Source organism: Babylonia areolata, chromosome 26, assembly GCF_041734735.1.
Source record: "Babylonia areolata isolate BAREFJ2019XMU chromosome 26, ASM4173473v1, whole genome shotgun sequence".
NCBI lineage: Eukaryota > Metazoa > Mollusca > Gastropoda > Neogastropoda > Buccinidae > Babylonia > Babylonia areolata.
The window spans coordinates 46,776,900-46,802,806 of NC_134901.1; the positions used below are offsets into that span (position 1 = coordinate 46,776,900).

The 25,907-nt window shown below is 44.6% G+C and overlaps 1 protein-coding gene across 5 annotated transcripts in view; it reads right to left on the reverse strand.

Annotated features, from left to right (window-relative positions):
• Nucleotides 1-25,907, reverse strand: part of LOC143300858 (sodium-dependent proline transporter-like) — a 52,608-nt gene that overhangs the window by 14,083 nt on the left and 12,618 nt on the right. For 2 of the 5 annotated variants that reach the window (XR_013057698.1, XM_076614821.1), the window contains exons 4-12: nucleotides 22,556-22,613; nucleotides 12,905-13,037; nucleotides 10,962-11,096; nucleotides 8,060-8,163; nucleotides 6,331-6,455; nucleotides 4,990-5,102; nucleotides 2,259-2,390; nucleotides 1,587-1,686; nucleotides 667-767 (exon numbers count right to left, since the gene is read on the reverse strand). Coding sequence is in view for 3 of the 5 variants with exons in the window: in XM_076614821.1 (XP_076470936.1) it covers nucleotides 667-767; nucleotides 1,587-1,686; nucleotides 2,259-2,390; nucleotides 4,990-5,102; nucleotides 6,331-6,455; nucleotides 8,060-8,163; nucleotides 10,962-11,096; nucleotides 12,905-13,037; nucleotides 22,556-22,613 (1,001 nt within the window). In the remaining 2 variants the exon portion in view is untranslated. Of the gene's footprint in view, nucleotides 1-656; nucleotides 768-1,586; nucleotides 1,724-2,258; nucleotides 2,391-4,989; nucleotides 5,103-6,330; nucleotides 6,456-8,059; nucleotides 8,164-10,961; nucleotides 11,097-12,904; nucleotides 13,038-22,555; nucleotides 22,614-25,907 lie in introns of those variants that run through there. The other 3 variants (XR_013057699.1, XM_076614822.1, XM_076614823.1) reach the window with 3 other exon arrangements.

Here is a 25,907-nt window from a genome sequence, read left to right on the forward strand (position 1 = left end):
TTTTGGTAGTGTAAAAATGTAAAATTAACCACAATATTTATTCTACAAAACATAATATTCTTCAGAAAATGAAATGTCACAGACTAAGTGTGAGTAATGTGTTGATGAAACTGATTTTATTGAACATTTCTTTTTCGACTGCCTTCCAATACGAATCTTTTGGAAATACATTAAAACACTTCTGTATTATAAAACTGGTGTGTTTATTAGATTACATGCAACCGATGTTCTCTTTGGGATTGAAAATGAACTAACTAAATGAAGGTAAGAGGGAATTAGCCACCATTAATCACATGTTGTTGAAAGATAAAACCTGTATTGGCATTGCCAGGAAAACGAAACTATTACAGCCACTTCGATTCATCTTTGACAAACATTGAAACACACACACCTTTCCCCCACGTTGCTCATTTCTCTCAAAGAAAACACAATGTTGACATCAAGGGATCATACTAAAAGGATAATTCATCATACCGTAACAATGCTCAACAGCTGCAGCCAGTTTCATGCGCAACAGAAGAACGACTAACCTTGCCTCCCCCACTTCCCCTGTTTGTCCCCTGACCACGTTTGAAGCGAACAAGTCCAGGGCATGAGCATCTTATCCATTCTGCCACCTTTTCCACATAATAAAGACAGACAAGCGAACGACAAACCGTGTCTTACAGCCAGCAAAGCCGGGATGATGAAGCACCACAGGATGTTGATCATTAGGGGGGGCTTCCGGCCCAGCATCATCTTGATGTCCTCGCCAAAGCGGTCAGCCCCTGCACGGAGAGATGACACAAATATACACGTTTTCCGTGTGGTGTGTCTGGTAGGCATTCGTTAATACGCCAAAGCGGTCAGCCCCTGCACGGAGAGATGACACAAATATATACGTTTTCCGTGTAGTGTTTCTGGTAGGCATTCGTTAATACGCCAAAGCGGTCAGCCCCTGCACGGAGAGATGACACAAATATACACGTTTTCCGTGTAGTGTGTCTGGTAGGCATTCGTTAATACGCATGTAGCTACTACATCACCTTGTTCGCGTGATCTTGAGACGATACAGGTCATCACCTCGGTCGTCCTCACACGCACGCGTATCAATACAGGAGTGCGTTCGTACAGACGTGCAGGCACACACACACACCCGTCTAAATATACATGTGGAATAGTCGTTTTACTAAGAATACACACGCACGCATACACACGCACGCATGCACGCACGCGCACGCACACACACACACATTCGCAGAAATTCGTATTCGCAATTCCCTGTAAAAAGAGACACACGCACACACACATTCGCAGAAATTCGTATTCGCAATTCCCTGCAAAAAGACACACACACACACACACACAGAGTATACAATGCCGTATATGTGAGCCCCTGAACAAACGCACACGCACGCACGCACACACACACACACATACACATTGTCGTATACGTGAGCCCCTGCACAAACACAAATGCACAAACACACTACCCCTCACCGCCCGCCCACACACACACACTACCTCCTCACTCCCCGCCCACACACATACACTACCCCCTCACCCCCCGCCCACACACACTACCCCGCCCACACACACACACTTACCATAGACCCAGGCCATGACCAGGCATTCTACCAAAGCCACAGTGGACACAGTCAGAGTGGCGATAAACCAGTCGAACAGTTGGAACACGTAAATACCACCCTGCAACAACAGTCATTTCATCCGTGGGCCGCTGAGCCTGGGTGAACATCAAATAACATCAATAATTATGGCATCAATTTGATGGGCATGAAGAAGAGGAGGAGGAAGAAAAAGTAGGAAGACGAAGAACAAGAACACAAATTGCTATTGAAATGGTAAAGTTTAAAAAAAAAAAGTTTTCTGCACAAAATAGTTGACACAAAGCATAAAAGTTATGTATCTCTCACATCAAACACCTGGAAATTTTCAGATGTCTTCTACGTAAAACACGCCTGTCTCTTTACTTTGTGTGCATTCCTCAAACTTATCTATTCTATATAAGAAATAACACACACACACACACACACCACTTCAGCATCAACATCCCAAATCTACTTAAACCTGCTTTCAAAATAATAAAATCAGAACATTTTCTTTATCTGCGGTTCAACTGTAATTATTCATATTCATCAACCAACCTCCACACAAACACAAACAAGCAAGCACGTGTGCACACAAACGCGCGCGCGCACACACACACACGTACACACACACACACACGCACATGAACACACACACACACACACACATACCTGAGAGACAAGGATTAAGGATGTCAGCAGAGATATTAATGAAAAACAGCCTGTCACCAAAACTCGCCGACGACCCAGCGTCCGTGGAAAACTATCGCACACGACAGTTAGAACGGTCTCCCCGCCTGCTAGCTACAGACACACACACACACGCGCGCGCGCGCGCGATTCAAGATCTGATTAACAGTTGACCCGTGTATGGCATGGGTGATTTCAGAGAACATAGAATAGAATATGTCTTTATTACCAAGTATACCGGGGTCACAAGGAATGTTGGGGAAGGGTGGGAGGCATTACATAACAAGATATGAACATAAATCGAAAATCATACGAACATAAATCGAAAATCATACACAAACACAGAAACATAATCAAGAACACAATTTGGTTTACCATAACGATTACTTCAAGTATGGGTGAACATTCCTTTATCCACATGAAAGGGTCTGATGTAACATTGCAAGTTTTTAACAAAATCACAAATACATAACAGAACCTGTTCACGCATGTAACATTGCAAGTTTGTATTAATTTGTGATATTAATACATAACTGAACCTGTTCGCGCATGTAACCTTGCAAGTTTGTTTTTTTAACGAAATCAAATTAATACATAACTGAACCTGTTCGCGCATGTAACCTTGCAAGTTTTTTTTGTTTTGTTTTTTAACGAAATCACAAATTAATACATAACTGTACCTGTTCGCGCATGTAACCTTGCAAGTTTGTTTTTTGTTTTTTAACGAAATCACAAATTAATACATAACTGAACCTGTTCGCGCATGTAACATTGCAAGATTTTTTTTTTTTAACGAAATAACAAATTAATGCACAACTGTACCTGTTCGCGCATGTAACAGTGCAAGTTTTCAGCGAACTCACAAATGCATAACAGAACCTGTTCGCATGCAGACATTAGTTTACAGAAGGAAAACACATTTTAGACATAACCATTTATCAAGCGGCAGTATTTTACGAATACCAGGAGGAGGAGAAAAAACTCATCACGATAGAATGAAATTCATCGCCAACTCTTTTCTTCTCAAGCCCAGCACAGAAACACAGCAACAGCAAGACAGTGAAGTGTGTGTGACAAAGAACCGAGAGTGTGCGTTTGCACACACCAGGAAATTAATGTTTGGAAATAGTGATCGAACTGGCCCAAAAATGGTGTGTGGCAAATTGGTAAAGGGCCCCTACTCACACTGGTAGAGATTTGAGTATAGAAGTTGTCTCCCTTCAAAGTTATTCGTCTGGAGAGAAACTGAACGGTGTGCACCAAACAGTGGGTAGGGCTGGGGTAGGCGTGGCTATTTAGAAAAGGACAGTGGGTAGGGCTGGGGTAGGCGTGGCTATTTAGAAAAGAACAGTGGGTAGGGCTGGGGTAGGCGTGGCTATTTAGAAAAGAACAGTGGGTAGGGCTGGGGTAGGCGTGGCTATTTAGAAAAGAACAGTGGGTAGGGCTGGGCTGGGGTAGGCGTGGCTATTTAGAAAAGAACAGAGGGTAGGGCTGGGCTGGGGTAGGCGTGGCTATTTAGAAAAGAACAGTGGGTAGGGCTGGGGTAGGCGTGGCTATTTAGAAAAGAACAGTGGGTAGGGCTGGGGTAGGCGTGGCTATTTAGAAAAGAACAGTGGGTAGGGCTGGGCTGGGCTGGGGTAGGCGTGGCTATTTAGAAAAGAACAGAGGGTAGGGCTGGGGTAGGTGTGGTTATTTAGACAAGAACAGTGGGTAGGGCTGGGCTGGGGTAGGCGTGGCTATTTAGAAAAGAACAGTGGGTAGGGCTGGGGTAGGCGTGGCTATTTAGAAAAGAACAGTGGGTAGGGCTGGGCTGGGGTAGGCGTGGCTATTTAGACAAGAACAGTGGGTAGGGCTGGGGTAGGCGTGGCTATTTAGAAAAGAACAGAGGGTAGGGCTGGGGTAGGCGTGGCTATTTAGAAAAGAACAGAGGGTAGGGCTGGGGTAGGCATGGCTATTTAGAAAAGGACAGTGGGTAGGGTTGGGGTAGGCGTGGCTATTTAGACAAGAACAGTGGGTAGGGCTGGGGTAGGTGTGGCTATTTAGAAAAGAATGTCTGTATCAAATCCATTCACCTAAAAAAAAAAAAAAAAAAAAAAAAAAAAAAAAATCAAACTCCATAACTGCATAGGGCACCGGGGGAAGGGGGGATGGCAGTTTCAATAGTATGGGCAGGTACCTATTTAGAAAAAAGAAATACAAATACAAAATTCCTACAAACTCTTCTTGCTCTCCACTGCTGAAGAAAATTTCGGCCTATGTCAGTAGATCTACTGTACAAGTCGATAGAAAGCGTGATAAGAAACTCTAGGGTGAGCTGGACAATACAAGGTCTTCAGAGAAGAAGCCCCCCCCCCCCCCCCCACCACCCCCGGCCCCCTCCCGGGCCGCACCAGGTCATGACTCTTGGACGTGTGTTCAACTCTATAGAAAGCGTGGAACTATTGCTATCACTCACAGGACAAGTAAATATGAAGTTTAATATTATCATTACTGTTCTTAGAAGTAGCAGTTGTTGCAGAAGCAGTGTAAGTAGTATCAGCATCATTATAATCACCATCATCATCATCATCATGGCGTGTGCAAATCGACAGAAAGCGCTGAACTATTGTTGTCACTCCCAGCGACAACTAGCATACATGCTATCAGTTTCGTTTCAGTTTTCACTTTATCATCATCATCATCATCATCATCAGCAGTAACTCTCCGCGTGTACCTGGGTGTCAACGACGAGCGTGATGATCATGAAGAAGAAGAGGATGGCCCACAGCTGGGGCAGGGGCAGCATGGCGATGGCCTCAGGGTACACGATGAACGCCAACCCCGGACCTGTCATACACACACACCATGCAGTGCACTGTACGCCCCTCGTCAACGCTCGGTTTGTTTGGGGTTTTTTTTTGGTGTGTGTGTGTGTGTGTGTGTGTGTGTGTGTGTGTGTGTGTGTGTGTGTGTGTGTGTGTGTGTGTGTGTGTGTTTCTTCTTTTTTCTCTCTTTGTCTAGGGCTGAGTGGAAGGAGGAAGAGGAGGAATTTTGTTTAATGTCCCGTCACACATATCGGTGATTGAAGACATTTTGTTAAAGTATTTATGAATACATCTGAGTATTATCGGTTAGAAGGGGTGGGAGATATGGATGAATGGAGGGTTGGGAGAAACTGGGCAAATGAGGGTAAAAATGTGGGTGAAATTTGGAAGAAAAAAAAACAAACAAAAAAAACCACCAACAAAACAACTCTAAATACAGTTACAGGAAATTACTTAAAGGCTGAGTGGAAAAAAAGCATGTGTACTTGCTTATCTCATTACCCTGGTGAAATAAAATTTCTTTTTGTTTCGTTTCGTTTCGGCTGATGACAAGTCAAGTTATCATTGTGTGCTGACTTTATACACATTTGACGTCACTTAGTCTAAAATCTGTCATTTCATTGTAAAACGCGGTGAGATGGGGGTACTGCGATATATAAGCATGCATTTTATTCATCTTATTATTACTTATACAGCGCCTCTTCTCGGACCAAGCTCTAAGCGCTTGACAAAGCACTGAGTATTTTTGGTACAACAGGCTGCCTTACTTTCCTGAGCAGAGTCGACAGACAGCTGCTCATTATTCATTTCCTGTGTCACTAAATCAGGTTTCAGTCACACACACACACTCTCTCTCTCTCTCTCTCGCACACACACACTCTCTCTCTCTCTCTCTCTCTCGCGCGCACACACACACACACACTCTCTCTGTCTCTCTCTCTCTCTCGCATACACACACACACACTCTCTCTCTCTCGCACACACACTCTTTCTCTCTCTCTCGCACACACACACTCTTTCTCTCTCTCTCTCGCACACACACACACACACACACACTCTCTCTCGCACACACACACTCTCTCTCTCTCGCACACACACACACACACACAGACGTGGGGGGGCAGTAGACTAAACTGGACAAAAGGGTCCAGCTCTCAGGGAGGTCGCTTTAAGAGTGTACAGGTAAACGATCAAAGACACACACACACACACACACACACACACACACACACACACACACATGCACGCACCTGCCGACACCACCTCGTTGATAGGCACCCCGGTCTGTTGCGCCATGTAGCCCAGCACGGAGAAAATGGCGAACCCCCCGAACACACTGGTGCCCTCGCCCAGAAAGGACAGAAGCAAGGCGTCCCTGGTGACAAACCAAACAGGGATGGATTTTTCTGTCTTCACCATTAGTGAACAAAATTAGGACGAAATTTTTCTATGGACATCGAGTCAAAGTTTTGGAGCATAAATAAGAATACTGTTTTACCGGAATCGTTTCTTTGGGGGTTTGACTGGGACTGAGCATGTTCGTATAAAATGGTTATTAAAAAGGTCTGTCATTTGTTGAAATTTGGAGATTTCTTCAGAACCCATTCTCTGAAAATGTTTTCCTTGTACGTGTTAAAACATTGCTCTTTCAGTCATAGGCAATCTTTAAGTTCTTACTTTACTACAATAGTTTGCCTTTTACATATTTTCCATTATACAAAATATAGTTCATTGTATTAACGTATCTCTTTATTGACCTTATTTCATTTTTCTTCCATTTTAGGCGGCTGTTTCATATATGCTTGACAGACGCAACAGCCGAGTGGTTAAAGCGTTGGACTTTGGATATGAGGGTTCAGAGTTCCATTCCCGGTCACGGCGCGTGGCTGGTAAAGGGTTGTCATTGTTTTCCGATCTATCAGGTCAACAGATGTGCACGACAACACTGACTACCGTAGCTACTGCAATAAAGACTTCTTATTTTATCACTGTTGTTGGCGTTGTTGTTACTGATGTTGCTGTCATCAAGTCTACCCCAGCTGATGCTACGACAAGTACCGTAGTTAGTGCCGCAAAGACATCTTTCTATTCACTGTTGGTGTCATCAAGTCTACCCCAGCTGATGACACAACAACAAGTACCGTAGTGCCGTAAAGACAACTTTGCTCTCATTGTTGATGTTGTTGTCATCAAGTCTACCCCAGCTGATGACACAAGTACCGAAGTTAGTGCCGTAAAGACAACTTTCTTCTCATTGTTGTTGAAGTTGTTGTCATCAAGTCTACCCCAGCTGATGACACAACAACAAGTACCGTAGTGCCGTAAAGACAACTTTCTTCTCATTGTTGTTGATGTTGTTGTCATCAAGTCTACCCCAGCTGATGACACAACAAGTACCGAAGTTTGTGCCGTAAAGACAACTTTCTTCTCATTGTTGATGTTGTTGTCATCAAGTCTACCCCAGCTGATGACACAACAACAAGTACCGTAGTGCCGTAAAGACAACTTTCTTCTCATTGTTGTTGATGTTGTTGTCATCAAGTCTACCCCAGCTGATGACACAACAACAAGTACCGTAGTGCCGTAAAGACAACTTTCTTCTCATTGTTGATGTTGTCATCAAGTCTACCCCAGCTGATGACACAACAACAAGTACCGTAGTGCCGTAAAGACAACTTTCTTCTCATTGTTGTTGATGTTGTTGTCATCAAGTCTACCCCAGCTGATGACACAACAACAAGTACCGTAGTGCCGTAAAGACAACTTTCTTCTCATTGTTGATGTTGTTGTCATCAAGTCTACCCCAGCTGATGACACGACGAGTCTCAACTGCTGCTGCAAAGACTACTCTTCTCACTCTTGTTGCCGTTGCTGTCAGTGTTGTTGCCGTTGCTGTCAGTGTTGTTGCCGTTGCTGTCACTCTTGTTGCCGTTGCTGTCAGTGTTGTTGTAGTTGATGTTGTCACTGTCATATGCCTACCTCAGACAGTTGTTCTCAAACTTGTTGTAGGACGCCATGGCGATCAGCCCTCCCCAGGCTGGACCCAGAGAGTAGAACACCTGTAGTGCCGCCTCCACCCACACCTGCACACACACACACGCACACACACACACACAGGCATTTAATTTGTCACGTGTATGACTGTTTTGGGGATTTTTTTTGTTTTGTTTTGTTTTTTACCCCATGTAGGTAGCCTTACTCAGTTTTTTGTGGTTAGGTAAATTCTTGTATCCATAACTTACCGAACGTTGAAATGGATCACACGATCTTTTAACACACACACACACACACACACACACACACACACACACAGATATGACATATTATTCTCTCTGTCTGTCTGTTTGTCTGTCTCTGAATGTCTGTGTAGACCTGCTTGTGTATATTTCTGTGTGTGTGTGTGTGTGTGTGTGTGTGTGTGTGTGTGTGTGTGTGTGTGTGTGTGTGTGTGTGTGTGTGTGTGTGTGTGTATGTGCGCGTGTGTGTATGTGTGTGTGTGTGTGCGCGCGCGCGCGCGTGTGTGTGTGTGTGTGCGCGCGCTGGAAACAGCTTGTGCATAAAAATATTTTATATCTGTGTATCATAACCTTTTAATTATCCATGGCCATGCCATCTCTGTTTTTAAAAGAAACATACATAATGTCTGATGGTGTAGGGAACATATAGCACACAACATAATGTCTGATGGTTTAGGGAACATATAGCACACAACATAATGTCTGATGGAGTAGGGAACATATAGCACACAACATAATGTCTGATGGTGTAGGGAACATATAGCACACAACATAATGTCTGATGGTGTAGGGAACATATAGCACACAACATAATGTCTGATGGTGTAGGGAACATATAGCACACAACATAATGTCTGATGGTGTAGGGAACATATAGCACACAACATAATGTCTGATGGATTAGGGAACATAAACCACACATTTGCTATGTGGATCATAAAGGGCTGCCATGGTCTTAAAGTGACAATGCATACATCCATGTACTCTTCAACTTCAACTTCAAATATGCATGCACATGTATGCACTATATACACCTGTCCTTCATGCAAGTTTAGTCTATAGTCATACAGATATGTCACTTTCTTTACAAATATTGCAGCTGAAATCCAGATTCCGCAGCCTATTTAATTGCAGTAAAAGAACAAGGAAACTCAGCAACATTTTCTGGTACACGTTGGATGTCCTGGCAAACTCACAACATCAATATCATATGAAAATGATACTACAGTGATGCCTCCTCACTGGGTGTCTCTCTCTCTCTCTCTCTCTCTCTCTCTCTCTCACACACACACACACGAGGGGGGTTCAGTCGCCAGCAGTTAAGACTGCCTTGTGTTCAGCAGGGCAAACTTGATAATGAGCAGCATCAGAGTGACCCTCCTCTGAATGTGGTCTGGCTTTCCTTGGATCTCATGCCTGCTAGTGCCCGAGCCCCCATCGCGTGTATACGCACGCAGATCAGAAATGGATGTTAAAAATCCTGTGCTCAGCGTTCGGTGGGTTATGGAAACAAAAACATACCCAGCATACATCCCCCAAAACGGAGCATGGCTGCCTACAAGGTGGGGGTAAATAAGCAAACCCATCATACAGGTAAAGTGTTTGATGTCTGTCTGAGTGTGTATAATATGCTTGACTGAAATCTGATCGAATGACACACAGGAAACCAACTATGGCAGCAGTCAGTCACCTCTACCTAGCCTGCCACCCTACCATAATGAATGAATGAATAATGTGGATTCTTACATAGCACCTATCCACGATGGGAGACCAAGCTGTAAGCGCTTTACAAACACGGTGTCACTGCACAACAGGCTGCCCACCTGGGCAGAGCCGACCGTCACCGTTGATAGTTTAATTATAGTCTGTAATTTAATTATAGTCTGTAATGAAATAAACGATAATGATCGGCTCTACCAAGACAGGCAGCCTGTTGTGCAGTGACACCGTGTTTGTAAAGCGCTTACAGCTTGGTCTCGTTCGTTCTCTAGTTTAACGTCTTTTCACTGTAAGTGATATTAGACGAGGGTAGGAAAAAAATCGAGTGGGTGGAGGGGGCGGGGAAATTACTGTGTACGAAAGAGTGTGTGTGTGTGTGTGTGTGTGTGTGTGTGTGTGTGTGTGTGTGTGTGTGTGTGTGTGTGTGTGTGTGTGTGTGTGATACAGAAAATGATTGATTTAAGTTTTGTTAAAAAAAAAGAGCTTGGTCTCCGACCGAGGACATGCGCTATATAAGAATCCATATTATTCATTCATTCATTATGGCAGGGTGGCAGACTGGTTAAGATGCTCAGCTGCCAATAGAGGGAGTTGGTGAGGATGTAGGATCAAATCCCCCTCTTGCCCCTTCTCCCAATGTGGACTGGAAACTCAAACTGAGCGTCTAGTTACCCACAGGAGACGATAAACCGAGTTCCCGTGTGCAGCACGCACTTGGCGCACTGAAAAAGAACCCATGGCAACGACAGCGTTGTCCTCTGGCCAAACTCTGTAGAAGAAACCCACTCTGATACGTACACAAAGATAATTATAAGCATGCACTCAAGGCCTGTCTAAGCGCGTTGGGTTATGCTGCTGGTCAAGCATCTGCCTCGTACAAATGGTGTAGAGTATATAAAACTGTCGGAACGCAGTGACACCTCCTTGAGAAACTGAAAGCGAAACTGAAACTATGGTAAAACGGATCCAGACGAAAAAATGGTGACTGCTGGATGCTGGACCTTTTGAAACGAAGTTAAAAACGACAGACAGTCTATGACTTGAAACGTCGCTTTTATCTTATCTTAAAGTACCTTTGGTTTTAAACATCTTTTATTATCATTTCAACCATGGTAAAAGGGACCTAACTCTTGTGCTGCACTCACCACCGGGTCCAGCAGACGCTCGAAGTCCGGGGTGATGTAGAACATGATGCCGTCCACCGCCCCGGGCAGAGTGACGCCCCTTACCAGCAGCACGATGAGCACCACGTAGGGCGCTGTGGCCGTCACGTACACCACCTGTCACACACATGTCAACCACTGCCCGTCACGTACACCACCTGTCACACAGATGTCAACCACTGGCCGTCACGTACACCACCTGTCACACACATGTCAACCACTGGCCGTCACGTACACCACCTGTCACACACATGTCAACCACTGGCCGTCACGTACACCACCTGTCACACACATGTCAACCACTGGCCGTCACGTACACCACCTGTCACACACATGTCAACCACTGGCCGTCACGTACACCACCTGTCACACACATGTCAACCACTGGCCGTCACGTACACCACCTGTCACACACATGTCAACCACTGTCAAGTGTTTGTAGGCAACAATCCGGAAATTTGGTACCAACATTTTCAATTTGTTGGGAACACTCCGACTCCGAGCCGCAACAGCAAACGTACATTTTACGTACATTTTATCTACAAGGTATACAAACACTTCATAGCTTAATCCACCGGGCAAAGACGATGTTTGACAGAGACGCAACTTGATTTAGCCACGTTCTCTCTTGTTCGGGCAAACGATTAAGCTGATTGGTCCACTCAACGCTGTTTCAATGTAAACACGCAAACGATCAAATGAGCATCATCACGTGAGACCAATATTAGTAGTTGTGACTAACCTGGCCTCGTGATCGATAGGTCTAGATCGTCTGGGTAATGTAAAGACAGGAAAACATGTGACCACGCTAAATAGTCGAAATGAACTCGTGGGAACAATTTTGACGTTGGCGTAACGTCGGAACAAACTGCGACCGAGTGAAACAAATACGGGCGAAATCGTAACTGCTGGCATCTCTCCCTGCAGAAAGGGAGATCACTGTCAAAACATGCACCAGGAAAAATCACAGTCATCACAGTGGTCTGAATGCTAGTCATTGAATTGGGGACCGATTGGCGAAGACGCTCATTTGGGTCTGGACGCTAGTCATTAGGATGGGGGCCGATTGGCTAAGATGTTCACTTGGGTCTGGACGCTAGTCATTAGGATGGGGGCCATTTGGCTAAGATGTTCACTTGGGTCTGGACACTAGTCATTAGGATGGGGCAGACTGGCTAAGATGTTCATTTGGGTCTGCACACTAGTCATTAGGATGGGGCAGACTGGCTAAGATGTTCATTTGGGTCTGCACACTAGTCATTAGGATGGGGCAGACTGGCTAAGATGTTCATTTGGGTCTGCACACTAGTCATTAGGATGGGGGCAGAATGGCTAAGATGTTCATTTGGGTCTGCACACTAGTCATTAGGATGGGGGCAGAATGGCTAAGATGTTCATTTGGGTCTGCACACTAGTCATTAGGATGGGGGCAGAATGGCTAAGATGTTCATCTACCAATACAGTGTCCACCTCGTCCGAATGATAAACGTCCAGCTTAACATCACTTTTTATTATTGTTATTTTAGCGTTATTACTGTGGTCACTATGTTAATGTTGACTGCCCAAGAATTGTTAAGAACTTATCTGCCAATGCTGTGCACGTGAATGGCTGAGTTCGGATCCCGCTCTCGCCCTTTCTCCCAAGCTGGACTGAAGAATCAAACTGAGCCTCTAGTCCTTCGGCTGAGACGATTAACCGAGGTCTCCTGTGCAGCACACACTTGGCGCACTGAAAAAGAGCCCATGGCAACGAAAGTGCTGTCCTCTGGCGAATTTAATTCTGTTGAAGAAATCCACTCTGATAGGAACGCAAATATATATGGCATGCACCCAAGGCCTGACTAAGCTTAGCGCGTTGGATCACAAGAACCTGATCGGTTTAAAGCAAGACTCATAATCAGCGTAAAACAACGACGGGATCCCACCTTCCCAGAAGACTTGACTCCTTTCAGCAGGGCCAGAAAGATGAACAGGACCACCACGCACTGTGCCACCGCCAGGTACCACACCACGTGACCAGGCTCATTAAATCCACCCGACACTTGCAGAACGTTGTGTCTGGAGAAGACAGAAACGAACTTTATTAGTTAAAATGTCCACAGGTCTTTTTTTGCACACAGTGACTGTATCCCTTACAAAAGCCGTAAAGATGATCTTGTTGTCGAAACAAGAGATGATGGTACACATCATACATAATGTGCCAATATAGCACAAGTTTCACGAATGTTGTGCCAATGCTCGAGCTTACTCCACTGTTTTGGCCACTGAAGACTGGCAAATGTATAATCACTTGTGTTCAGATTTTCTTGTTTTGAGTTATATCCGAACGTCAAAGCAAGGTTTCTTGTCGTTAGAGAACTAGGAAAATCAAGGTGATCTGAACTTTATTCCCTGAAGCAGATGGCCACCAAACCAGTGTGAAATAGGGCAAGGAAAGAAATCTATAAATTAAACAACTTCCAGTGTCTCATTCCAAGCAGGAGGGGTGAGATAGCGAGTGAGGGTGGGGTGGGGGGGGGATTTGTAGTCAGGGAACAGCGGGAAAGAGAGAGAGAGAGAGAGAGAGAGAGAGAGAGAGAGAGAGAGAGAGAGAACAGGGACTGTGAACCCATCATTTAAATGCCTGGAAAATAAACTTTTAAAGCAAAACAGTGATGTCATGTTTGACAAATTGTAAGTGGATGATTTCTTCCATCTTAATCTCAACAAGTAACCCCCAACACCCCTCGCCTCCGCACCCACTCTCTACCCCCCCCCCCCCCCCCCGCCCCCCTCCGAAACCCCCATCCCTTCTCTCTCTCTCTCTCTCTCTCTCCTTATCTCTTTTTTTTCTCTCTCATCTTTTTTTTCTCTCTTCTCATCTCTTTCTCTCTCCAACCTTCAAATCTGTTTGAAAACATAGAGAGTGTGTCATCCTTGATGATTTTTGTGTTTACATGTTGGTAATCACAATAAAGAAAGAGTAAAGAAAAGTTACGAACTTTGTGCAAAAGCAAATACGTGAGTGTGGTATCTCTTTTCAACTCTCTATTCAAGCAACCGGATGTCGTTTTAAGGGAGTGGAGTAGGGGCGAGGAGATGGGCTGAGGTGTGAGGGAAAGGGGGTGGGGAGGTAAAGCCTGCTATACACTCCTGAATCAAACGGCATAATCCTTCGTCAAGCAAACGGTTGTACATCGAAAAAATCATGTGAGAACATTCCGTTTGTAACTTTTTTTTTTTTTTTAAATAACTTTTTATCATAAATGTCAGCAGCGAGTGAAATGCTGTGAACGTCGCCTGTTTTGTCGTTTGTACGGAGAGAGTTAACTCTCATCTGGAAACGGTACGTTTACCAGTCTGCTTCATTACGTTCAGGGGGGAGGGAGGGGGGGGGGGACGAGTGATACCCATTGAGTTCCTCCCTTGGTCTCGACATTTTCTCCCTCTCTAATACTCCTTACAGCATGGATTTCTTTTTCCATTGGGGGTGTGGGTTTCCTCCCCACCCCCCTCACCTCTCACTCACTGGCTCTTCACTTTTCATGCCCGCCCATCTACACTGCTTTTCTCCCCGTCACCCCTCCTCCCTCCCTCCTTCCTTCCCCAGGTATCTCACACCTCCTTCCTTCCTTCCTTCCCCAGGTGCCTCACCCCTCCTTCCTTCCTTCCTTCCCCAGGTGCCTTACCCAAAGCCCATGGATCTGTAATGTGAATGGTGACAACATGGAGATGTTATGACAGCTGTGTCCGACTCTGACCACCTGGACAGCAGAGGAGGCAACTGCTGTTCTGACTATCTGGGCTGGAATTTGATTTTACAGTGGGGTGTGTCTTGCCGAAGTTACATCCCCACTCTCTCGGCGAAAAGGGATTCAGCACAGTCGGAGTTGGGACGGTCCCCCCAAAGGCCAACTAGCCCCCAAGGCTGCAATACTAAGAGCCAGTGCAATCTCGCTTTCAAGTTGGAGAGTCATAGTCATTCCTCAAAAGCTGAGCTGTAAATAACTAGCCCTGCAGTGGAGAAATCACTGATCTCATTTTGATGTTAGCCCAACTTGAGGCTTCAAGGAGAAGGAACAAACAGGATAAAAAGGAAGGGGTGACCGGGGGAAGTCAGCAGAAGATAATGAACAACAACAAAGGGAATAAAATAACCCAAACCTACAACTCACATAAATTAATGTCCTTTTACTTCAGTAAGTGTAAATAAAGCGTTACACATTTCTCTCTAGAGCTGCACGCGAGCGCAGACAGACACATGTACCCACACACGCACGCACGCACGCACACGCACACACACACACACACACTCCATAAGCACGTAAGCAAAACATTATTTCAAAGTCATGATGATGATAACGATGACGACGATGACGATGGTGATGTCAAAATTATACAAGACAAAGAAAGACAGGGAGATAAACTGCAACTCTTCTTTTGCAATTAAGGAAAGGTTAATTTAAGCAAATGGTCAGTTACCCAATCAATAGATCGATCATGCTGCTGCTGATGATGGTAATCATAGTAATGTTGTCTGTAATATAGCGTAAATGCCTTTAGTGAATAATACTGAATATATTTCGAACGAGCACATAAAAGTTCTTAATACAGGATAACAATGATAATGGTAATAAAGCTGGTCAGAAATTCACGACAAAATAAGTCATTTCTGGGTGATTAGCAACTCAGAAGCAAACATGTTTAAGAGTGTGTGTGTGTGTGTGTGTGTGTGTGTGTGTGTGTGTGTGTGTGTGTGGTGTGTGTGTTTGTGGTGTGTGTGCGTGTGTGTCCGTGAACATTAGGAACAAGGCTAAAAACAAAAGAAGGAAAAGACAAATTACAGACAAAAAAACAACAAAAAACCAAAACAAAAAAATCCTATATCTTCATCAAAGTCACCATCGCCAAGTCCTCGTCTCTGTCATTATGGCATTATGTCGGCGTCGTCAAACCTTCACAAAACTGTGTAAGAAAACACACTCCTGTACATAAAAAAAAATCTGTTCTTCTTCTTCTGCTACTACTGCTCTGTTTCACTTGCGCGTGCACGCACGCACGCACACAGACACACACACAATGTACACATCCATACACACACTTTCTTTGTCTTGTCTATCGGTCAGGCATATATGTTTAATCTTGATCTGCCTGTCACGTACTCGTGTATACAGTGTGGGTCTGTGTCTGCGTGTGTGTGCGTGTGTGAGTGTGTGTGTGTGTGTGTTTGGGGGGCGGGATGGGGGATGGGTGTGTATGTGAGAGCGCGCGCACGTGTCTGTGTATTTGGGTGGGGGGAGGGGTGGATAGAATGCGCGCGCGCGTGTGTGTGTATTTGTGTATTTGTGTGTGTGGAGGTGTGTGTGTGTGTCTGTGTCTGTGTGTGTGATTGCGCGTGCATGTGTACGTAGAGGTGAGAGAGAGAGAGAGAGTGTGTGTGTGTGCGCGCGCGTACGTAATATCTCGCAGGTATTTTTCTGACTGTAATAAAGATTTGAATTTGCGGTATTCCTTAAAACGATCACTATTTTCCGACTTTCCGTTCCAGTCTAGAGAGAGAGGAGGGTGTGTTGGCACAAATTAGCACTCAGTGGCAGAATCCGCCATGACACACGCCTGTTGTAAGTGCTGGTAACCAGCCAACGGTGAAGGATGGGGGGGGGGGGGGGGAGGGGCGGGGGGGGGATCCACGCACCAGCAGAACGCTCTGTGACCCGTGCCCTCATGGGGTAATTGTGTGTGGAGAGTCAGTGAGACAGGGGGTGGGAGAGAGAGAGTGGGAGGGAGGGAGAGAGAGAGGCTGGGAGAGAGACAGGAGGGACAGAGAATAGTCATACTGACAGGGAGAAAGAGAGAGGGGGGAGAGGGAGAGAGAGGGAGAGAAAGTGGGGAAGGGAGGGGGAGGGAGAGAGGGAGGGAGGAGTGGGGGAGAGAATGAGAGGGAGAGAGAGGAGAGAGGGAGGAGAGGATAGGGGAGAGAGAGGAGAGAGGGAGGAGAGAGGGAGAGAAAGTGGGGGAGGGAGGGGGAGGGAGAGAGGGAGGGAGGAGTGGGGGAGAGAATGAGAGGGAGAGAGAGGAGAGAGGGAGGAGAGGATAGGGGAGAGAATGAGAGGGAGAGAGAGGAGAGAGGGAGGAGAGGATAGGGGAGAGAATGAGAGGGAGAGAGAGGAGAGAGGGAGGAGAGGATAGGGGAGAGAATGAGAGGGAGAGAGAGGAGAGAGGGAGGAGAGGATAGGGGAGAGAATGAGAGGGAGAGAGAGGAGAGAGGGAGGAGAGGATAGGGGAGAGAATGAGAGGGAGAGAGAGGAGAGAGGGAGGAGAGGATAGGGGAGAGAGACAGAAATAGATAAAGGGTGAGAGAGAGAGAGAATGAGAGGGAGAGAGAGGAGGTGGAGAGAAGGTAGACAGAGAGAGAGAGAATAAGAGGGAGAGAGAGGAGGTGGAGAGAAGGTAGACAGAGAGAGAGAGAATAATAGGGAGAGAGAGGAGGTGGAGAGAAGGTAGACAGAGAGAGAATAAGAGGGAGAGAGAGGAGGTGGAGAGAAGGTAGACAGAGAGAGAGAGAATAATAGGGAGAGAGAGGAGGTGGAGAGAAGGTAGACAGAGAGAGAATAAGAGGGAGAGAGAGGAGGTGGAGAGAAGGCAGACAGAGAGAGAGAGAATAATAGGGAGAGAGAGGAGGTGGAGAGAAGGCAGACAGAGAGAGAATAAGAGGGAGAGAGAGGAGGTGGAGAGAAGGTAGACAGAGAGAGAGAGAATAATAGGGAGAGAGAGGAGGTGGAGAGAAGGCAGAGAGAGAGAGAATAAGAGGGAGAGAGAGGAGGTGGAGAGAAGGCAGACAGAGAGAGAGAGAATAATAGGGAGAGAGAGGAGGTGGAGAGAAGGTAGACAGAGAGAGAGAATAAGAGGGAGAGAGAGGAGAGCAGAGAGAGACATAAATAGATAAAGGCTGAGAGAGAGTGAGAGAGAGAGAGGAGGTGGAGAGAAGGTAGAGAGAGAAAGAATGAGAGGGAGAGAGAGGAGAGCAGAGAGAGACATAAATAGATAAAGGCTGAGAGAGAGAGAGAGGGGGAGGGAGAGGAGGACGGGGTATAGGCAAAAGGAGTATCTAGGTATAACAGAGGTAACGGGGTGGGGGCTGGCCGAAGGTGGGGGGAACTGGGGGGAAGGTGTGAGGGGAAGGGGTGGGGGTGGGGGGCTAACAACATCAGGCTTGGGTGCGAGTCAAGTCACGTGCGTGCTTTTCAGGTGTTCACAATGGCATCAAAAGGGTTGCCTACGAGTTGCCTCATTGGTACCCATGAATTTTTGTTGGTTTGGTGTTGTGCGCCATATTCTCTCTATCTCTCTCTCTCTTGCGTTTGTGTCTCTTTCGACGTGTGTTGCCTCGCTCTTTTTCTATCCAGTGTAGTATGCGTGATTGAGAGAGTAAGAGGGAGAAGCAGGAAAGAGAGAGAGAGTCTGTGTGTGTGAGAGAGTGTGTGTGTTTTTCAGGTGTTCACAGTAACATCAAAAGGGTCCTTAGAGTTGGCTCTGTGGTAGCTATGGTGCTTTTTTGTGTTTGGTGTTATGAGTCACTCTATCTGTGTGTGTGTGTGTGTGTGTGTGTGTGTGTGTGTGTGTGTGTGTGTGTGTGTGTGTGTGTGTGTGTGCTCTCTGTCCCTCCGTTTGTCTTTTTGTGTGTGTCTCTCCACGTGTACCGCCCCGTACCCCCAGAACACACACACACACACACACACACACACACACACATATATATATATATATATATATATATATATATATATATATATATATATATATATATATATATATATATATATATATATATATGGGGCGATGGGTCACAGTGAATTTGTGTATGTGCGTGAGGAGGAGCGTGTCTGAACGACACTACAAGACATACATACATTCCTACATACACAGAATGATTCTACAGAACAAGTCAGCAGCAAAACAAAATAAAACAGCATTCTCTGTAGAGTCATAACAGTCTTTGGTCGCACCGTCTGTCAGCACCAGCGGGCTCATTCAATCAAAAAAAACAACAAAACCACAAACAAAAAACCCTTCTGTTTCTCGTTTCATTACTTGTACTTTCAAAACTTACTTGCCCTGTCTGTTTGTCCTGTCTGTTTGTCCGTCTGTCACTCTCTGTCTCTTTCTCTCAGACACACACACACACACACACACACACTGTAGTAAGCAAGTTGACAAACAAGTGCGTCCTTGGTGGCTCACACTGGCGTATCAGAGGTCATGTGTGTGTGTGTGTGTGTGTGTGTGTGTGTGTGTGTGTGTGTGTGTGTGTGTGTGTGTGTGTGCGTGTGTGTGTGTGTGTGTGTGTGTGTGTGTGTGCGTGTTTGTGTCACTTGCTCGTTACTTCTATCACTTTTTAATGTAAATTATCAGCACTGAAGAGAACGTTAAATCATACCCTACACAGGAGCTGTAAGCGTGACAAGAAACTGAAGCGAAGAAACAGAAAACCGAACAAACAAAACAGGACATTTCAAAGACCCCCTCCCAAGAATCCTATTTTCATGATTTCATCACAAAACGGACGCTCAATTAACCAGAAGGTTGTTATTTGTCCCATTTTCACGTTTTCTTGACGAAACCCCCCAACTTTTATCACAACCAAAGGGTGGTTCTCATTCATATGTTATGTTTCATTACAAAAAAAAGGACCTTGCCTGATTACCAAAGGGTGCTTCAGTCATACTTTCATATTTCCATTGCAAAAAAAGACGTTTCATTCTTACCAAAGGATAGTTTGCTATTGGCTTTTCGTTTTCATTTCAAACAGGACCTTGAAATGTTACCGAAAGGTCCTTCTCTGTCCTAACTTCTTCAGAACCAAAGGACCTTTTATCATTGCCAAAGGCTTTAGCTTATGTGCAACAGGTAATCTCAATCAGATTCTACAAAGCAAGGTGGGAGTGACACTATGCATTGTGCCGGGACTGCTCCGGCAAGGTGGCCTCGCAAAGGCCTGGCTCCGACAACTGACTGACAGCTTCTGGCACTGCCACAAGACTGGACTTTTGAACCAGGGTTGGTAAGAGTGCAAAGCTGGACGAGCTTTTAGAAACAAACACCACAAAAAAAAAAAAAAAATAAATAAATAAAACGACAGAGCAATGGTAACAAACCAAAAAACCACAAAACCCCACAGCTTCTGGATCTGAAAGGTGGACTTTTGAATCTGGTGTGAAAGAAATGTGCTGTGGAGGGTGAACTTTCAAACTGAAAATCAACAAGCATACCAAGACAGGGCCACGGTAAACCAAAGAAAAAAAGAAAAAAAGAATATGGGTATACTTTTAAACGAACGAAAAAAAAACCCCGGGGTAGGAGGGAAATAAAGAGGTTTAGAAATGACACCTAAGCCATGAATAAAAAACCAAACCAAACCAAGCCTCGTTCGTTCTTTAGTTTAACGTCTTTTCACTATAAGTGATATTAGACGAGGGAAGGAAAAAAATCGAGTGGGAGGAGGGGGAGGGGGGGGAATTACTGTGTACGCATACGAGTAAGTGAAAGTGTGTGTGTGTATGTGTGTGTGTGTGTGTGTGTGTGTGTGTGTGTGTGTGTGTGTGTGTGTGTGTGTGTGTGTGTGTGTGTGTGTGAAAATTACTGATTTAAGTTTTGTTTAAAAAACAAAAACAAAACAAACACACATAACAATATAACGTATTTCTAATGAAAAACTAACAACTATAACAACGAACCAACAGGACTATTTAACAAGGAGTTGAAAAAGTCATACATTAGCAATGGACTGCTGAAGATCGTCAACACTGAAGATGATTTCAGTTCAGGGATTTGAGACTTTAACATATCGCAAGTTGGTATATGATCGGTTGTTATGTGAGCACCACAGATGCAAGAAACATTACTGACATATTTTGTCCTAAAACAATTCATTTTCCATCTGCAGATTAGAGAAATGATTTGCCTCTTATGAAAATCATTATGGTAATGTTTTCCCATGAAACCATACATTTTCTTTATGTTCTTATGTAACTCCGAGTTACCGGTGTGTTTTTCTTCAAACTGAAATTTTGACCATTGGACTTTTTCTACCATGGTGTAACATTCCTGTAGTGAAAGCGAAATATTTAAATCTAACTCCGTGGAGCTTCTAGCTCCTTTTTTAGCCAAAATGTCAACTTTTTCATTATAGTAGAAACCGCAATGAGAAGGAATCCAGCAAAAGGTTATGTGGGAGCCTCTTAGTAAGAGTTCGTGAATCAAATGGTTAATTTCAATAATTAGTTCATACCTAACAGTTTCTTTTATAAGTTCAATAGCGTGAAGAACTGATTTAGAATCAACACAAAATAGAATTTGAAATACAGTTTTTGGAAAGGATATCATGAAATTTAACGCCATTAGAATTGCTATGAGTTCAGCTGTGAAGATGGACTTATTCTCTCCCAGTTGAAAAGAGTTTTGAAAGTTAAGGTCAGGAATAACGAAAGCAGCACCAGCTCTATCATTTACAACAGAGCCGTCTGTAAAAATCTTTAGATAATTAAGGTATTTCTCTTCCAAATGGTTTCGTACATGTGATGTAAGTAAATTTATGTTGTCATCTTTGGTCAGATCAGTGTGATCGATATCAAATTGCGCTCTTTGAAGTTCCCATACAGGTGTAGGTGATACTACAGACCTTTTAGCAAAATGTGGGGTTTTATTCACGCCGGAATTTGTTAAAATATTTGACGTGTATGTTCCCAGTGTGGTATGAGAGGATATAGATCTAGCTCTCTTTGGAAAATCGCGGTCGGATTTGAGATTTATTTCCGATTCCAAATCATTTTCGTCCGTTAAACTTCTCAAGACAAATTTACTACACACAAGTTCCCTTTGATCCTCTAATGGTAGTACTCCCGCTGCACTGTACGTTTTCTTACTGGAAGCATGGGCTGTAAGCCAAGTGCCAGTTTATATGCTCTGCAGTCTATGCTTTGAATTTTTTTCAATCACCAAACCTGACTGTCAGCTTGTGGTTGTGAAAGAGAGACTTGTGAACCTGGCCAGGAAAGGTGTTATGGTGGGGGAGCTTTCAAATAAGAAGCTTTTTTTTTTTTAATAGTAATGGTAAAAAACCCAAATAACAAAGAACAAGTTGGAGTATGGAGAGGTACAGGTGTTTTGGGAAGGAGATAGGTGCTAATGGGGTGGGGGTGGTGAGGAGGGGGTGAGTGGAATGAGGGAAAGGGAAAGTAACCCGGTTCACGTAAATACTGACACATGTTGAAAACTCCCTTAAAACACTTATTCTTCCATGAATAATAAAAACGAACAAGTAAATAAATAAATAAAATGAATAAACAAATTACCACCACCAGATATCTCGTTGTCTTTAGTCATATCACAAACCATCGTAGCCTACGCCGACAAACTATAATTTTTATACAAATACCATAACTTCGTCATGCAAAACACCCCCACCCTAAAAAAATATTGTTAACAAGACACAACTAAATCTGAAATGTTAACTAAAAAAACAGTTAATACCTTACAAACAAACAAACAAAAAAACAAGAAAAGCTAAGATTCCTAAATACAGCCTGAAACCAACTCACTGCCAGAACTCCTCGGCTGCGGTCACCACTTTGATTTTCTTAGGATCCGTACTATTCCCTACAAGTCAACAGAACAAGACATTTCAGCTTCGCCTGCAAAAGGAAACATGGTTAACAGCATGGTGGTCACACACACACTAAGTCCTAAAGCAGCTTGATAGGTCAGTCAATACAGACACTAACACTCTATACACGTGTCATCCCATACCTATAAGGGTGATAGATAGAAGGTAGAGAGGAGAAGAAGAGGAATAGGAGAGGGAGATATGAAAAGAGAGAAGGTGGGGTGGTGAGAGTGGTGGGTAGTGAAAGAAAAACAGAGAGAGATAGAGACAGAGACAAAGACAGGGACAGAGAGAGAGAGGCAGAGACAAAGACAGGGACAGAGAGAGAGACACAGAGAGAGAGAGAGAGAGAGAGAGAGAGAGAGAGAGAGATGCGGGGCACTTACATGCGAGGAAACAAACCATACACTTCTGCAGAACACTGAAACACCCATTTATCCACCTTCACATGCACGCGCGTGCGCGCGAGCGTCCATACATACACATACACACACAGGAATACACATACACACGCACACACATCAGTCACACTCTAGACAGAAGGAAAAGAAGTGATAGGGATGGTGAGGGTGGTAGGGGGTGGTGTGTGTGTGTGAGAGAGAGAGAGAGAATGAGAGAGAGTGAGAGAGACAGAAAGACAGGCAGGCAGACAGAGAGAGAGGGGAACAGAGACATAAAATATTATAGCGATAGAAAAGGACAGACATAAACAAAAGGTCTTATCACCAGGCTACACTTTATCCAACAACTTCTGTCTACCATAGAAAATAAAATATATATTAAAAAAAAACCCCACCACCCCGCCCCAAACCAATACGATCAACAAGCAGCTGTACAGTGGCCCCGCTTCACCTGCAAGAAAAACAAAAATGCCAGCAAGCTGCTAAATCACAAACAGGCAAAAACCTACCACAGCGACACCCATCCCCCACCCACCCACCCACCCACCCACCCATCCACATAAGATACCTTCAAGCTGCATTTCAACCGTATAAATCTGCTAATCATACTCGTACAATGACTTGTTCCAATGATGTGGGTTTTTTTCCCTCGAAAAACAGACAGCCAAGCAAAAAAACCAAAAAAAAACCCAACAGTATTCGTAAAGTGTGACTTGTTCCAATGACTAGTGTTCTGAACAAGCAATCAAACTATCGAAAAGATTTTTTTTTAAAGAAAAGCTACTGAAATCCTTAGCGAAACATTTTTTTATTGCAGGGCATACAACGACAACACAAGTAACAAATAAATATATCAACGATGATAGTAAAAATAATATCAATAATAACAACGACAATAATAATAATAATATCAAAAAAAGAGTGGGTATCACTACAGATTCTAAAAAAAAAATATCCAGAATGAACGTACTGTGCCAACGATAAAAAGAAGTACATGTGAACATAAATGAAGCAATACTTTACAAATAGCGGAATTCATATGTACGCAATATATATGCACGCTACGAAGTTTAGAAAAACGACAGGAACTGAATGTAATATCATTGATCTTTATGGAATAATTAAATAACAGAAATAACAACAACAACAACAAAAATTCACATTAAGCAGAACCACATACAGACATACAAAGATGCTCTTTTCTACCAACTTTCTCATCCTCCCCTCGCCCCCTCACTGCATGCATCCTCCCCTCGCCCCCTCACTGCATGCATCCCCCCCTCGATCTGCCTCTGACACACACACACATTCACCTCTCAATCTCTATCTGTGACTTGCGCACGCACAGACACACACACACACACACACGCGCGCGCGCGCACACACACACACACACACACATACACACACGCGCGCGCGCGCGCATGCATGCACTCACGTACATACCCCCACATCCACGAGCACATGCACACGCACACACACACACACACACACACACACACACACACACACACACACAATCATCCGTCCGACACCAATTCCTGGCAGAAACAGATGTCTTAACGATCGGAGTACTTCTTTCATTGAAAATTCATGTCAGCCCTAATGGTACCCAATGGCCCTTACTGGGAAGAGAAAAGTTTGTTTCATAATAGCAAGCAGAGAGATGTACAGCCGCAATGAAGACAGTGAACCACAAAATGATCGTGGATTCATCTGTGTGTGTGTGTGTGTGTGTGTGTGTGTGTGTACACTGGAGCGAGCGAACCCGCGAGAGCGGGATAGGATGTGCGAGAAAACAAGTGTCAAGAGAAAGAGAGAGCTGGGTTGGACAAGGGGTTGAGGGGGAAGTGGGGGGTGAGGGGGGCAGGGCAAGGGATGATGGACGCTCTCTTCGACACTAGACTGGGAATCTATTCCATACGACAGCTCCGCCCTCCGCACCCCACCAGCCCACCCTCAGCCTCCAACTGGCGCCCAGTGGTCTGATACCGAGTTGGTGGTAGTTCGCTAAGAAGTACTGAATGGTCCCAAACCCCCTGAATTTGAGCTACAACTCCAAACTTTTATTGTAAAAAAGTGATGTTCGTGATGTTCCCGAACACCTAATGTACACAGCAGTGACAATTTCTGACAAACATCGCCTCTTTAAAAAGAAAAAAAAAGGAGAAATCAAGGGATGCTACAAAATTACCGGAACCACAAAAAAAAAAAAAAAATCCTGGAAACGTTACTGGCATTACAATACCAAGTGTCGATTTTTCTGTCGTCTCCTGTTAACGTAACTTGTTTGGCAGAATGGAAAACAGGAAAGCGAAGGGTTGACGAAAGAATTTAACGGGGAAAAAAGACCAAACAAAAAACCCGAGGCCGGATTAGCTTTGCTAACTGATTATCTTGAACTTCAACCACTTCAGGTGAAGAAAAACTATGGCTATAGCAGAAACGTTGACGTCAACGGAGATGCTTCAATAGAATTGCCTTGTGGATGGTTTCAGATTCTGTTTCAGATTCTGATGGGCACGATAATTCACTAAGCAAGCAAAAACTTTTGAGGCAGTGTAGCGAACGCCTGCCGCTAAAGAGGATGATTTTGACTAAAGGAGAAACGTTTCCCACCCATCCAACCCCACTCCCACACCTCCACTCCTTTCACGGCCACACGTCAACCCCCAACTGTCCTCCCCCGCCCTTTGCTCCTCCTCTCGATCCAACCTCTTCCCCCCTCCCCCCCCCCCCACATTCCCCCTTCCAAGAAACACACTTGGCTGGCTTTAGGGAACGCTCAACTCCGTCCTGTCAAAATCTCTTTAAAGCGGTAATGCATACCTCCCCAAAGCCCAGCCCCCTTTCCTCCCTCCTGAATAAAACTGACAAAACAAGTTA